At 33.6% G+C, this 16314-nt stretch overlaps 1 protein-coding gene across 5 annotated transcripts in view; it reads right to left on the bottom strand.

Moving 5' to 3' along the window:
- LOC102697182 (protein diaphanous homolog 3) overlaps window positions 1-16314 on the bottom strand; it is a 461123-nt gene that overhangs the window by 237356 nt on the left and 207453 nt on the right. For 4 of the 5 annotated variants that reach the window (XM_069178992.1, XM_069178995.1, XM_069178994.1 and 1 more), the window contains 3 exons: window positions 15766-15870; window positions 12423-12755; window positions 10973-11087 (listed from right to left, as the gene is read on the bottom strand). In XM_069178992.1, the coding sequence (XP_069035093.1) occupies window positions 10973-11087; window positions 12423-12755; window positions 15766-15870 (553 nt within the window). The remainder of the gene's footprint in view (window positions 1-10972; window positions 11088-12422; window positions 12756-15765; window positions 15871-16314) is intronic. The other variant, XM_069178996.1, reaches the window with a different exon arrangement.

Below are 16314 nucleotides of genomic sequence, written 5' to 3'. Positions count from 1 at the left end.
CAGTATTAATTACTGATACTGGCCAGCTCTACTGAAAGCTAATTGTAAAATCAGATTACTGGCCAGATTTCAAAGTCCTCACAGAACTAGTTAAATAAACACTAAAGGAATTACCACAAAATTATAATATGTCAACATTTAATAAAAATATTTTTTATTTGCTGGGTTTTAACATTGATCTTGAACATAAGTATTGTCTTTCTTTTACTGCCATAAGTGTTTTAAATTAAATACAATGTAACCATTAATATTAACATTAGAACTTCATAAATATAAAGTACACTGTTAAAGCCAGTCATATTGTCACTACATTTAATGGAAATGAAGGGAAAAATGAGAATCCCATTTAATAGGCAATATAAAAGAGGTCAATATGTGACTTAAATCATGTTTTCTACTAACAGCATGAACTGCATGTGAGTGAGGAAAGTGCAGTCCAGTAAGCTGTGCAATAAATATTTTATAAGAAAAAAAAAGTTGATTTTGTTAAAATTTAATGACAATCCAGATGTCTTACCACTTAAGGGAGATAAACATGGTTTTATGTGCTAATTTTAAAATGAGGACATTTTGATAAACTAAAAAACTTCAGCATATACAGGTAAAGTAGTGCCAGGGAACATTTAACCTGAAAAATATATGAAAACAGAGGCCTAGAAAACATACTTTATTTCTCAAAAACGAAGCTTTTCTTTCACATTTAGATATAGAACACTATTAGTCTAGTCATCTGCAGTTCAAATTATAGGGATGCCTGGGAACCTCACTAAAACAACGAAGAAAATAACAATCAGATAAAAACACTGATTTATATAAAAAATAACATTCTTAGAATGAAATACAATAGAGGATATGTTTTGATTGCATTTTACTGCCAATGTTATTCATCAGACTATTGCTTCCAATCACAGCTGCACTTTTGGCATCCTGTCACAAGACCTGGCTCAACATTATCCATTATCAAATTTAATAGAAGTCGTAATGCTTCATCTTCCTTGAAAAAGTACAACTAAGGTTCTTATAGTATATAATTCTTAATTATTCTTAACACACCTTATGGCACGTTATCACCTGCTGTGTTCCATGTTAGAGTTATCAGATTACAATTACAAATAATAGAATACACAAGTGTTATACTTTATCACAAAAGGACACACTAATACAATGACTGATAATCTAGGTGCCAGTTGTGACTTTCAAGATATGTTTAATCCCTTAACAGTAGTTATACGAGTTGAAAAAACAGTCATTATGTTCTAACAGGGAGAAATGAGAGTGAACTTCCTCTTAGTTGTGTCAATTAAAGTCACTCCAATTTATTTAGAAAATACATTCTTTTCTACAGAATTCCTCACCCAGTACTAATCACACATGTCACAAATTGTCTTCCCTGTTCCTTGCTATCTGCTATTAATACATGACATTTAAACTATATACATAATTTACTGAAGTAATTTAACATCTACTCTCTATTAAAAATATACAGACTATTGAGGTCTGACAAGCAGGTAATGTTACAATCAATAATTTAACAAGTAACATACTGTACTAGAGAACTGAAAACCATCATGGAGAACCTGAATAAACGCATTGTATTACGCTGATAGGTAAGGCACGAGGGAGATACCAACACAGTGTATTTAACCTTACTGTTGTGTGTATGATGTCTTTTAAATTATTTATTTGAAATAGATTTTAATGTTTTCAGACATCAGATGTAATCCCACCTGACCATCCCACATTTTAATCAGCATATATACTACACCCAGGCGATGGCATTCTGAGGGGAATTGTTTGACTCATTTTCAAATAAAATATTTAATTCTAAATCTTACCTACAGTATATGGGAAGACATGATAAAAATGTATTCCTTAATCTTGTGAAAAACCCTGAAAAACCTGATGCTAAACAATCACAAATAAGATATTAAAACAATTACTTCCACTAAATATCACTGCATAATCTTAAAAAATAGAATACAATTTAAAGAATAAACCATGAAGTATCTTCTACGCTCAATTTCAGCTTCAAAGGTTTGTAACTATAAAGTTTACACAAATAAGGCAGAGTTATTTGTTATCTTCATATGTTCATGAAAAAATTTGTAAAGCTGCACAGATGAACACTGTCACAACTACCCCTTGCCAATTCTTCCTCCTTTTTGCTATCACATTGTAGAACAGAACTGGATACTGTCCCTTGGAAAAACTTTAGTAGGGGACCAGTTGCTCCTGTAAGTCTCAACCTTTGTTAAATAAACATGGATTTAACTGTTTTTTAAATTAAAACATTCTTTTAATTAACATTTAATAATCAGTTACTGTTGTAACTGTAGATGTTATATGTTGGATATTAGATCTTATCCATCCATTTTCTAACAGCTTTATCCATTTCAGGACCGCGAGGGAGCCGGAACCTATCCTGGCTATAAGTGTAAGGCAGGACACACCCTGGATGGCATGTCAGTCCATCACAAAGGAACACAGACACTGAAAAACACACTCACACCAGGGCCAATTATCCTGCCAGTATGTCTTTGGACAGTGGGAGGAAACCAGAGCACATGGAGGAAAGCAACAGGGAGAACATACAACTACCCGAGAGATATCATTCCAGGTCGGGAACTGAACCCAAGGCCCCATCTTTGCAAGACAGCACTCCAACCACTGTGCCAACGTGCTACATATTCTTTTTAATGTTTTAGTGACCAATGCCTATTACACTGAGACCTGACCTGCATCAAGTACAAATGAATGTCTTCAGCAAATTTCAGCAGAAAATACTGGTCATTAGTCATTTTCACTAGTCTTTCTACTTTAAAAACTGCACAAATCTGAAATTTCACACAGTAGTTAAAAAGTACAATTAATGGAATGACAATACATACTGTATACCTGAGATTTACAATGTCGCAATTTGTTATACAGCATGAAAAAATGACGGGTTTGATTATGTGTCAAGACAAGACACATTTTGACTAAAAATAATCAGATCAGATTGACTTTAAATCAATATCAATGTAGGTCTCTGAAGTGGCTTAACCAGTAAAGACACTCCACCTTAGCAAGGTTGAGCTGTTTGAACGCGGGTTTCAGTTCAAGTCACCAGCTTTCTGTGACTCAAGCAGAGGCACACAGTTTGCTGAATGCCACCTAGAGCCGTATTAGTCAGCCTAGGGCTCTCTCAGCTCCGAGTCCTACAAGGACCTCTGCAGTTTCCTGGGCATTCTGCAAGTTTGTGGTCCTCTAGGTAAGAGATGCTCCTCTACTCCTTCTGGCATTAAAGCTCTTTCTCTTGGCTACATAGTTTGTGACATTTCAAATGATGATTAGCTCAAGTGTTAGCTGGATTACTGAGGATTTTGTCTGCATTTTCTCATTTCCCCCAGTGTGTGGTTGTACATTGGAAATTCCAAGGCAGGTGAAAAACGTAACTTGTAATCTAATTAATAAAATAAACTTAGTACATCTGATACCAGTTGTTTATAATTAAACTATATTGGACAAAAAAAACATTGTCTGGCCATGGATATCTGTAAGCATTAGGAGACATGCATAACATGCATTCTATATCCGCAAGTCTTTTTTAGGTAACATCATTCCACATCACAACTCACAAAAATAAAAACGTATAAGACATGCAAAAACATCAAATGTCATCAAGGCTACTTGACTAAAATAGCCCACATGGTCCTCTTATTTTTTGCTAATTGCAATGAAAATGAGCAGTCTACAGCAATGTCACAAAGCTATTACTGCAAACTAGGTCAGGGATAAGTGACAGTCACTTCTCAGAGGTAAAGTACACAGCTTCACAGTTAATGGAATTAGTATCTAGCTTGAAACCACTGCCTGTTCTTTTTAGGTTAACGGTGCTCTGAATTATGAAAGTAGACAATGAAGACTTTTGGCACTTATGAGGAAGCTTGATTTTTTTTCTTGCATTTGAAAATGCATAATGAGAATGTACTGAAATCTTGAAAAGACCTATTCTTTAAAAAAAGTATTTTTGCTAGATAGAACAATGGAAACAACCAATTTAAGTTTTCACTATAAAGCAGATTTAACCCACACAACTATTTAAGCAGATTTAGTTTTGTTCTCCAAAACAAAAAAATGTTCTACAAATGTAACTGTTGATAGACTGAATCAAAAGTATATTTAGCAAAGAAATGCTACATGTAAATCAGCATCTCTCAAAACCTACGAATAATGTATAAAAAGTAACAGATAACAACAGCATAATTCAAAACAACTACAAATTTCAAGTTTTTTTAATACTCTGGATATGATGAGAATATTCTGAATTAAATCTTGAAATGTTTTTAATCATTTACTTTTTATGACTCAATTTTTTAAGATGTTTCTGCAAAATCACCTTGATTGCTATTGGGTATTATGGGTATCATTCCTAATAAAAGTAAGTCCATAAAAATGTAGCTTAGATGGTTAGATGGTGCTGGGGTGGCCAAAAGGATGACTGAAAAGAATACTGCAACAAGGTTTAAAAAAATAATGCACAGGGCTTGTTCAATACTACAACAATAAACAACTGTAATAGCTGCTATAAATAAAATAGGCATACAAACTGAAGATATAAGGGTTAAGTAAACACAAAATTAGTATTTCATATTTAAGGTGTTTACTGTAGAAGACGTCAGTGACACACCCAATGTTGGAAAATGATCCTCACCACTACTGGCTAATTTTAGTGTAACCAACAATGAATTTATACAAGGGCTAGGACAGCTATTATTAAATTGTTGGGTCCTAACAGAATTTTCTCAGTCTTACTTAAAACAAATTAGGCATGTTATTCAAAGTCTCCTCGCTAGAATTATTTTACTATCACTTAGAGAAGTGTCCATTCTGATAGTTTACAACAAGTCATATAAGAAGGCAGAACTGAACTAGGTAACTATAGAGCAATTGTTTGCTCCTGGTGAAGTTATGGAAATAATATTTACAGCTAAATTTGAAGACCACTTATAAAACAATGGCTCTTCATTTATAATTTAGAAGTGGAAGGCCTTGTTTAATTCATCTACAGGATTTGTTCAAACAAGCAACAGGGGTAGTAGATAACATTTGAGCACATGATATGCGATGATAAATTTCAAGTGAAATCTGTAATGATATATTTTAAATGATAGATTTTGATACCCAAAATGCCTTTGATAAGGCACCCCCTGAAAAACTTCAAATTTTCAAATTAAAAGCCATAGGAAACCAAGACAATGTATGTACACAAATCATGAATTTGATCACAAGAAACCATTATTTAAGGTGTGTCACCTAAATGGAGAGATGTAAGCAGCAGGGTGCTACAGAGTTCCATTTTAGGCCCAATGCCTAATGATTTAGTTTTTGATACACAGAAGTTAGCAACTAGTTTATGATGCACATAATCTAACCATAGGGGAGGTGCTACATCTGAAACAGTGGAAATAAAATACAAAAGGATTTAGACAAAATCATTAAGTGGGCAAACATTTGACAAAAGCAATTCATGCAGGAATTCATAACATACATTATACATGTTGCATGGGTGATTCTGAGTTTCAATAAGCTACATATGAAAGAGATCTGAATATTTATATAGATTATTCTGTCTTCATCAACACAATGTGGAGAAGCAAAAAAGGCTAAAGGAATACTGGAGTATGTAGCACAAGGTGTGGAATATTCAATTAAAGAATTAAATGCTCAAGCTTTATAACATGACCTCATTTAGAAAACTGATCACACCACAAAAAGAAATTATAGCTTGGAAAATACTTTACAAAAGAGTGACAACAATTCCTGGTCTCAGGAGATTGTTATATATGGGGAGGTTAAAGGGACTACACTTCTGTATAAAACAAAGTTGAGAAAAGACTTGATTTAAGTATATAAAACACTAAGGGGTATAGATAGGGTTAACCCAAGGGATTATTTCCTACTCAGTATAAAATTAGGATACAGGAGCACAACTGAAAATCTAAAAGGCGTTTTCATATAAGAAAGAGACACTTCTTAAGATAAAAGATCTTGGCCTCATTCCAAGTCTCTAAAAAAACGGATAGATAAAACTTGAGATTCACTCAGGTACTAAAATACAAAACAGGCGAAACACACCACAGAGCCACCTCCTATTTACAACCTCTCTTATGTTCTTAATGAAAGCTGAACAGAAGCAAACTGCTCACTACCATTAAAGTACAATCAGACTAGTAGTCGTTAGGGTGCTGTATAAGGACCTACAGTAAGAGCCATCGGTTAAAATCATGTATATTGTTCTCAGCAAACTACTACACTTAAATGATTTTTGGTTCAGTTTTGCTCCAGTAAATATACTACATACTGTATAAATGGGTATTCTCCAGGATGCAACTGCAAACAAGTTAATTGAGAAATAATTCTAATCTGGTTAAAGAACAAAATTAAAAATAAAACACAGAGCATAGGCAGAAAAACTTAAAAATTAACCCAATTTTAAAATAAGCATGAAGTGCCTGTGACACTTTAAGAAGAAGAACTAGATGACTTACTATATTGGGGGAAATAAAACTGCAGATCAAAAGGATTCAGAATCATTTGCAGTGGATTTTTTAATTAGTACAGATTATTTATCAGAAATGGAAAACAGTTCATAATAGTTCTCGGATGCATTTACTGTCCTTTAAGAATATAATCAACCAACTGGTATTTTAGGGATGTCTATGATGTTATCATGAATTCTACTATAAACGGAATTGCCCCCTAAGACATTTTGATAGTACACAAAATACTACAGTGAAAGAGAAGCTATCAAGTTATTAAACTGTTTCATTCTCCAAAACATAGGTTTTCAACATCTTTAAAAAGTAATAATGCCACTCCAATGAATTAAGACTGAAAAATCAAAAATGTTCAGAAAAAACAAGTGTTTGATCACCCTACTCCTCTTTTCTAAAGATGTAAAAGATATATGCCACTCTGACTAATTTACAGCTTTGATGTTAGGATTATTACTGTACAAAGATATACAGCTTCTGTCAATCATTCTTTTAAATGGTGAGGCTTTCCAACCTTCATTCTGACTAAAAAAGTAGTAAGCCTTTCTTAATATCAGATGAAACAAAAAGGAACAGGCCTATGAAATTTATTAGACACCTTGATTTGATAAACTGTAACTAAAGTACATTTAACAACATGCAATGCTTACAAAGTCCCTCTGCTTGCACTGAGTTTTTTTTTTCTAAATTTAAAAACTGTCAATTAATGTTACAGAAGATATACAAAGCATTATAATTATATAGGCTGTGCATAAATGTCCTGTGTGTTACATATAGTCTGTAACCATTAATTATTTATTTTATAACTTTGTGGAACTGTCTCTATATAAAGCCTATTGATCAGGCTTGTTGGCACACAAAATATTTACAGGAATAAAAAAGCCAAAACTGCCACCACATAATTAAATAATTTACATAATTGGCTCCTCCAAAATTTTCAAAATTAGGAAACCAGAAAATTCAAATTACTTTACATGTAAAATATTCTGATTTGTTCATGAGATCTAGAAAATCATCCAGCATTACTTATTTTTACAATAGCACTGAATCAACAAAGTAAGACCAGTATTGCCTGTCTATGATATTTACTCCTAGTACAGTAACTACCAAGATAATTAGACAAGATGAGTAAAATGAATTAAAATGATAAGAACTGGGAGAGATTGAGAAACCACGCAGTAGGAGGGCAAACACTATGAAAGCCCTTAGCTACGAAGAACGCACCTTCATTATAGTTAAAATATCTTCCTAACTGCATTACTGCATGAAAATGCATGTTTCATAACAACAGAAATCTGCAAACCAGGTGTTTAGAAATCTAGGAATTGGCATATTGGTTGTAACACCCAGATATGGACTACAACACTTAAGTAATAACAGATGGTAGTGAACTTGCCAAACAGCAAAGACTCTCAAGACAAGTGGGACAATATGTGTTTGGATGAAACACAAATTGGGTTTCTGGGACGTTTCTGGGATCCAACAGTTAAAGGAAAGGTGAGGCTTCTGTTGAAAAAACAGTGTTGAACAACATCCCTTTGGTGAAGAGCAGAAGTGGATCTGTTCTAGTTCAGTACTGTTTTGCCTTGTCTGGCCTTAGTGTCCAAGATGGAAGGAAGGAACAGAGTTTCCAAAGTTCAGCAGGATATTTTAACCCAAATCTCGTGCCATCGATCAAGAATGCTGGCTCACAAAAGGCCTTTAGAAAGGCCAAGGATGTTCAGTATGAAGTAGTTAAATATCCCTCTTGAGAAGGTTAAGAACTATAAAATGGCTAAAAGATTAACCTCCTTGAGGTTGTCAAAGACAAAACAGATTTCACTAAATAGATTTCCAGGGTATGTATACAATTGAAAACCATGTGTTTACACCTGCAGTGCTCCCAGGACTAATCTATACTTGTACCTCAATGAAAAAGAAATAAAACAACTGTCCACAGATTAGATGGATTACATTAGAAATACAGACTGTATACTGCACCCTATAAAAATGTCATATTTTAATCTTGATTGCACACAGCACACAGCAGTCATATTTCTCTTACTTAAAGCATAGAGGACATCAGGTTCACATTCATTCATACTCATGTAGTCAGTATTTTGTAAATCCTCCTCTATCATGAATTCAACAGACAAAATAAGTCCTGTAGTATGCTATGAAGTTCTGGCACTTCTGGGGGAGATTCCTAATCATTCTTCCAATTAGTATTACTCTAAGTCCTTTGAAAACCACTCAAATACAAAGATCTACGTATTGGGGTCTGGGGATGACCTGTAAAAAACTATTTTGTCTTTAGTTAAACATTTCTTTGTCAATTGGGATGTATGCTTTGGATCACTGTCATGCTTGCATATCCATTTTCAGTCAAACTTGAACTTTGCAGCAGAGGAAACCAGGTAAAGCTAATAATTCCTCCTATTTAAACATGGGCTGCAAAACAACTACAGGGAGAAATATTTTGTTTCACCTGACAATAAGATATGCTTAAATGTCATTCAGATATAGATGTAAAACTGAGTGGCCTCTTTCTGTGGTTCACCATCTGAAAAAAACATCTTTCTTGCAACCTGGCCAGGAATTGCACATTAAAGAAGACAAAATAGAAGTATATGCCAAAGATGCCACTTTGTACTAGGGATCTCCATCTGTTGAATTGAATTGTTGAATTTGCAGTTGCCTCCTGAACCACTTGACTCACAGTCAAAGCCCATGGTAGCAACATGCATCAGTTGTGTCCTCTTCCTTTACCAATAGCCTTAAACATATTAATAATGCAAGTTTGATATTTTTTAGTGAGTTTCATATTTTTGTGGATGCTTCCCTAACCCTCAAATTGTGGTCAATTTCATTTCTCTGCAGTCTCTGGAGAGCTCTCTCAACATAACCATGACTATACCTATTACAACTGAATGTCTCCTCTGTGCTACCACCATTTAAAACTCAAGAAAACAGTGAACAAGACACCTTGTGAGGATTGTATAGACTCTATTTTGTTCTAAAAGCTTACATTGTTCTTACAGCTTTTTTGTATTTTTTTTTTTTTAGTTTTTGTTTTTGAATTGTACCTCAAGCAATACTTTAATGTGTTAATACATGAGACCACAGTGTTTTCTTGTATAAATTAGGACAAAATTACGAAACTGTTTAACTTATGCAATTTTATCAAATACAGCATACAATTTTCAGAATCTTTCTACGCAAGACACATTAACCATGTAAACTCATTTTGTTTTCCCTGTTTCATAAGCAGTTTGAGTAAATCTGGATGGCAATGAATGTAAGTATATGACAGATTCACTAATACAAGACAGAGTCGTGCTTATCATTAGTGTTTGATATATTGGCATCACAAAACACAATCTACACCTGGATTTGTATGCTAAATCAGCAATATGATACCATTTTAAATTGTATGAATAAATTTAGAGTCTACTGTGTTGCTAACTTTTATGGGTTAGTATAAGATTAAAGCTAAACTGCATAGCAAACAATGAAACAAGATAGGGATAAGCATGGTGTAATAGCTTTAAAATAAACCTGACATTTGTTAAAAAATGAAAATCTGTATACTAACAAAACATGTTTGATGCGTGTTTTATTAATAAGATAAAGAATAATTAAAGGGTATTTGATTTTCACCATACAGGTTGAGTTGAGCCATAAGTAAAATCATATAAACATTATCTTTTGAAAAACTGATTTACACAAGACTTAAAATTAAGTCACACTACCACAGTAAGCAAGCTGTTCTTAAGCATAAAACAGCATTAAAGATTATACTAAATTGCACCATAACAAATTAATATGCCTTCTGTTCAAGCATAATCCACAATCCACTTAATGAACAAGATATAATGGTAACAAAAATGTTAATAAATCCCCTGCAGGTCCACATACCAGCAGAAAAATTTATTTTCTCCTACTTCTGAAAATAACTGTAACAAACTTTCAATATAATGCAAGATTAATTTAGTTTTGCTCCTTAACACTTGACAGCAGAGAAAGCCTCAGAAAAATTTTCTTTCCAACAGTGAAATCACCTTAATGAAATACCTTATTGTAGGTATTAAAAACAAACCAAAAAGTGCATGATAAAAAAAAACAAAACAAAGAAAAATAAGCTGCAGTAAGGTTTGGAAAAACTCTTGCCCCACTTTCCACCGCGGGCATCATTTCCCTTCTGATTCAATTTCTTTGAACCAGCTAGTCTGTCAGCCATGGAATACAATAATCTTCATTTTATGCAACAAGTCAGTAAGGAGACTAGCACAAACCTGTCATCTAAAAAAACACTGTATACTAAAAGATTCTAAACATAATTCTAAACAGTGCACATTTTTATATGAGCAACTTGTTACGCAGAGTGAAGAAAGTTTGCTGTTTATTAGTAAAGACACTTTCCTGAGCAACAATGTTTCACTTTAAAAGGAACTTACCATGTTTCTGAGATCCAAAGGTATGTACTAGCTTAGTAAGTAGTTCAGGATTCTCATATTTTTCTTCATTTACCATTACCCAGAAGCAGTCCTCCGACATCTCTTGGGGTCTGATCTGGAAAAAAAAGACACATGGAGGAAGGGAGATTTCAGATAAATGCTTGAGAAACAGCTGAAGAATAAGAATGAAATGAATGTGCTTTAGGATGAAAAGGGAAAATATTCCAAACAATTAGTATCTTTATCAATGGACACTAATTCTTCCCATTTGGAAGTATTTGAACAGAAAGCATCTGTTTTTAGCAAACCATAAGCTGGTGTAAGACTTCTCCACAAAAAAGGAAAGTGAACTTTGCAGACCGTTCAATAACAGAAACATGTCTAATGGAGGACTTTTTGAGATATTATAAAACGTATTAAATGTAAAAGCTTTTCAGCAAAAAAAATGCTATCAATAATAGCTGAAATAAGGCATACTCTTTACATTCAAGTAACTTCATACTTTATACATACAGTATTATGAAAGTGTTACCCATAAATCTTTACTGATAGAGTATTATTTGATGTTCATTATTAAAATCACATTTTGCAGTATTACCTAAACTACATCTACTGTACATACATATGATCTGCTTGTCTAAACAGAAGTATTCTTTTTACACAAAGAAAAAAACAAAATGTAAGAAATTCAGTTTACAGAAATGAAAATGAGGTGAGCAATTTTATTATCTGCTGCACTTCAGACAGAAAGACTGATAAACATTAAAGGTCTGATCAATAAGTGCTGGTGTTCCTTATTTCATTAAGTCAGTGGCACAAACTTTTCTTAAATTAAGGAAGGTGTCGGAAGCAGTTTGACGTAACTACTTCATAATCTTTGAAAATACGAGTACTTTATGATGGATAAATATGTATACAGGCAAAGTTTGTTAAACACATGACATAATATTATTTCTATCTATCCATATCTCACAACAAGGATGTTAAAATTATGTAACATTTACTATAATGAATAAACATTCAGTAAACTTTAAAAATAGATCAGAAAATCACATTACATTCATTTAACCATATTTACTATATAGTACTTAATAAAATTAGTGAATATCACTGTTGCAAAGTGAACAATTTGCCAATAGTTATGTGTGAAGCTACAGATTGAGATTTATGAACATTGTACTATATAAGCCAGAATGGTTTCCACTTATTTGTAACCTTCCATTTCTATAACAAAGATTAATTAAAACAAATCAAATAATGGAGTAAATTCTGTATTTTGTGACATTTAAAAAATAAAATCTGATACACTTACTACCAACAGTACCATATATATAGTATATTTAAAAAATGTAAATGTATGGTAATTGCATATAAAATATAAGGATATTTCTTCTTCCATTATTTATTGGTGTGCTGAATGAAATTCTCTCGTGCAGCACTCATACTGTACCTTTGACCAATTGAGTCGTTTCATGGAGACATCAGGCTTGAACTCCTTTTTAGGCTTCAACCCAAAAGGCAGCATGTGAGGTGGTGGAGACCAATTAGGCCCCCCAAATCCCAGTGGAGGTGGAGGAGGAACCCCACAGGGAAGAGGCACTCCAGGTTCATGTAAGAATGAAGGTGGAGGTGGAAGTACACATCCGGGAAGAGGGGGTGGGGGTGGTGGTGGGGGTACTGGTGTCCCTGAGACAAAGGGAGGAGGAGGTGGGGGTGGTGGTAAAGATGATGTAATGGTCTGAGGCGACTGGACGGTAGGAACCCCAACTGGCACAGCTCCAAACTGCAGAAGTCAAAGCAATACAAATTTATCAAGGACATAATTCAATTTATCTACCACAGGAAAATGTATCATCTTCCTGAAACATGGTTCATCACATAGCACTCTACAGAACATACAACATGTAAGGCAAATGTCAAAGGACTGCTGAAGTATGAGGTCACTAATCTCTTTTTCTCATGATCTGACAAACAAATGTCACGTCAGACTTTAAAATGAAGATTATTTCTCTTTATCTGCTTTTTTCTCCATTAAGGCAGAATATTTTATGAGGATGTCAAAACTTTTTTTCCCCCATAGACATTTTCAAAAAGCAGACAATAAGCACAAATTAGTCTTAATCAATGTCATTAATTGTAAGCACATTTTTTTACACTTTACAGCCACCATCACCAATGATGATCAATGAATAATTTTGCTGTGTGCTGTCCCAGTACGAAAAACAGTGTCTTCTTTTTCTTGACTACCACTGTTTATCTATATCTTGAATAAACCAACATCACAGTATATATATTTATTATATTTAATGCTGATCTTTGCCTATCCAAAAATCATACCAGTTTCAAATGTTTACCTATTTTGAGCCTAAACTTCTAAAAATTATATACATCAAAAAGACGTTAATAATAATTCCAATTTGGAGCATTAATGTCAAAGTGTATTAAAGATACAAAAAACATGTCATTGAAGTAAGAGGAGGTTCTACTGGTTGATCTGAATAACTGCTGCATATAAAGTTCCCATTGCAATAGCAAAACCTATGTATATTTATTCAATCATAAACCTTGTCTTCTTTATCTCCTGATTGTTTGGGACTGAAAGCTGTTTAAATAATCCTTGTGATTTAATTCCACATTGATGGATCAGCTCATTGATGAAATACAGGTAAACTCTCAGGAATAATGAGCTTCAGGTGAACTGTGAGATAAAGCTTATTTTCTGAATCTATATTTTACAGGGCAAAAAGTCATTGATTAATTTGTATCACAGATGTTTCCTTGAAAGCTTCTGTATTCCGCAATTTAAAGGTTTTGGATCAATAACAACAAAGACTTCAACATGACAAAAATACAGTTACCTGCTCATATTATTTTCTAGGTCAAAAAAAGTACGATACTTCGACAAGAACAAAGAAATCTGTCTCTTTTAAGACAATAACGAACATAAGGCTATTCAAAACATTAAGATAGTTTTCTTTTTTGCAGCTTTTCCTTCTGAAGTTTGTTTCCAAGAGTGGTGCACCAGCTTTTGTTTCACCATAATTAACAAGTGATTTTTCATGGTTGATGACCAGAACTTCTTTCCAATGTACTGTACATCTGGTGCTGATAGATACTTGGAGAGCAGTGATGATGATAAATGGCTCCTAGATAGCTACAGGGAACTTGAAGGTACAGTAGGAAACAGTCTGTGTTGATTCTGAAAACCTGAAACTGAACATCAGCAAGAAAACAATGATGATGCGCAGACAGCAGTGAGAGCTTTCAGGTCACACATAGCAAAAAGCAGTCTGAGTTATGGTAACCCAAGCTTCACAAACATATCTCATCTTTTTAATCTTGTGCAATGACAGTTCTTCTTTCAAATAAAGGGTAAATCTTGTCGTAACATCCAGGTGCATATTTATGCAGAATAGCAACTGCAGTTCCGTGCAGTGACCCCAACGTATTCGTGGACAATTATATGCATCACAAACTCCAGACTTGTACTTCTGTACCCCATGAAGCTATTTTTCAACACTGTATTAGCATTGTATATAGTTACAACTTCAAAATGTTGATCATACATATGAATAGAATCCTTACATTTTTTATAGTTCAAATGTCAGTTTTCATCATGCATCAATACTTATATATTTAACAACAAAGAAATAGTTATTATTTTTACAATTGTTTTTTTTTGTGTAGTCATTATTTTTATGTAAACAATTTAAAGTAAGCTAAAAGGGCACACTGTAATAAGTGTCTTTAGTGATCAACACATTTTGACCACATTTTATTTTTTCAAAGGTAAAATCAAACATTGCAACCAGAGCAACAAAGCTCCATACACTGTATAGTACAGAGCAAATGATTTATTGATCTGTGCAACAGCTTTAGATTAAAGACTCACAAAAGGTCATTCATGGTCTCTTTGCAGCTACAACCTCTTGAGGTACAAAACCTATATTGAATTTACCAGAGAGCTTGTTGCTAGCCAAGTCTAAGAATGCATTCTAACATTGATAAAGAAAGGAATCTGCAATTCTATGTTTCATTACAAGTAAGGGGAAGACAGCAAGAGTGGACAAAATAGCAAATAATTCACTGTTTTTTCCTACTTTGCTCTACTACTGTGCAAAAAGGTTAGCAGCATTAACAATATTTGCACTTTGGAGAAATGTACAGAGGCAACACTTTCTGAAAATGTAAATTTTGTGTAGTGAGTTAATGAGCCCAGGAGCAATTTCAAGGAAATTTCAGGTAAAATAGCAATAACACTTACTTTTTGCACGGTAAATCAGTCCAGGGAACATGCACCATAGTTAACGACAGACTCTGAGTTCAATTGAGCATTCCAATTGAGCATTTGTTAAAATGTGTTTACTTTACGAAATTGAAAAATTATCAGAAAAAAAGTTCTCATTCAGCTGAGAGTTATCTTTCATTGCAGGATAGTGCAGCCTGAGGTAAGACTGAATAAATTGCTTTAAGAACAATTTCCTTCGTTGGGATAAAGATCAGTGATTAAAGGCAAAGTGAGGAGCGGCAGTGTCTATAACCTTTCTGCTTAATTACTTGGGAAGTGTTTGATGCAGAAAGCAACAACCCAACACAAACCAATATATATATATATTTTTAAAAATGTAATCAATATTAATTATAAGCAGCAAAAGCAATTAATTTAACACATGGAAATCTAATTAAGTTTATTAGAACATTCTGAAAACAAAGAGTGACAAAAGTATACTCATCATTAAAAAGCACTTATGAAAAAAGTCAGATATTTTGGAAATCAATAAACTATGTATTACCTGTGATCTAAACGCTTGCACTTCCATTTCTAGTTCATTGATTTTTTCTTCCTTTTTCTGCAATTGAGCTTGGACTTCTTGTCGAGCCATAAATTCTTCATCAAACTGAAAGACAAAATGACATTAGTTTCTTGTCAAGGACACACCATTATCTAGATTTAAAAATAAAGGGTTCCATTTTAGTAGTTTCCCCTTACGTGCTTTGGTAGTTCTGATACATTTAATTATATTTCAACCAAAGCTGGGGAAAAATGGAGAACGGAGTATGAACACCTTAAAACCTGATCTACCTCTGCGATCTATTTTGTTTGAGCGAAATACCTAACATTTCTAGCACAAGAAGAGATCAGTACCTTATTTTCTGCATCTCATGCAAAAATGCCAAGCTATCTACATTGGTGAAACAGGAAGGAAACTGGGAACATGTTAGTTCATCTCAGTTCAGTTTATTGTCATATGCACAAGTGCAATGAAATGCGTATTTGGATGTATGCTCCAGTACAAAGGATACAAAGACATTAAGGAAACAAAACAAAACAAACACAGAAC

Source organism: Lepisosteus oculatus, chromosome 15, assembly GCF_040954835.1.
Source record: "Lepisosteus oculatus isolate fLepOcu1 chromosome 15, fLepOcu1.hap2, whole genome shotgun sequence".
Taxonomy (NCBI): Eukaryota; Metazoa; Chordata; class Actinopteri; order Semionotiformes; family Lepisosteidae; genus Lepisosteus; species Lepisosteus oculatus.
The sequence above is the reverse complement of the archived record's forward strand: the minus strand, read 5'-3'. Positions and strand labels throughout refer to the sequence as shown.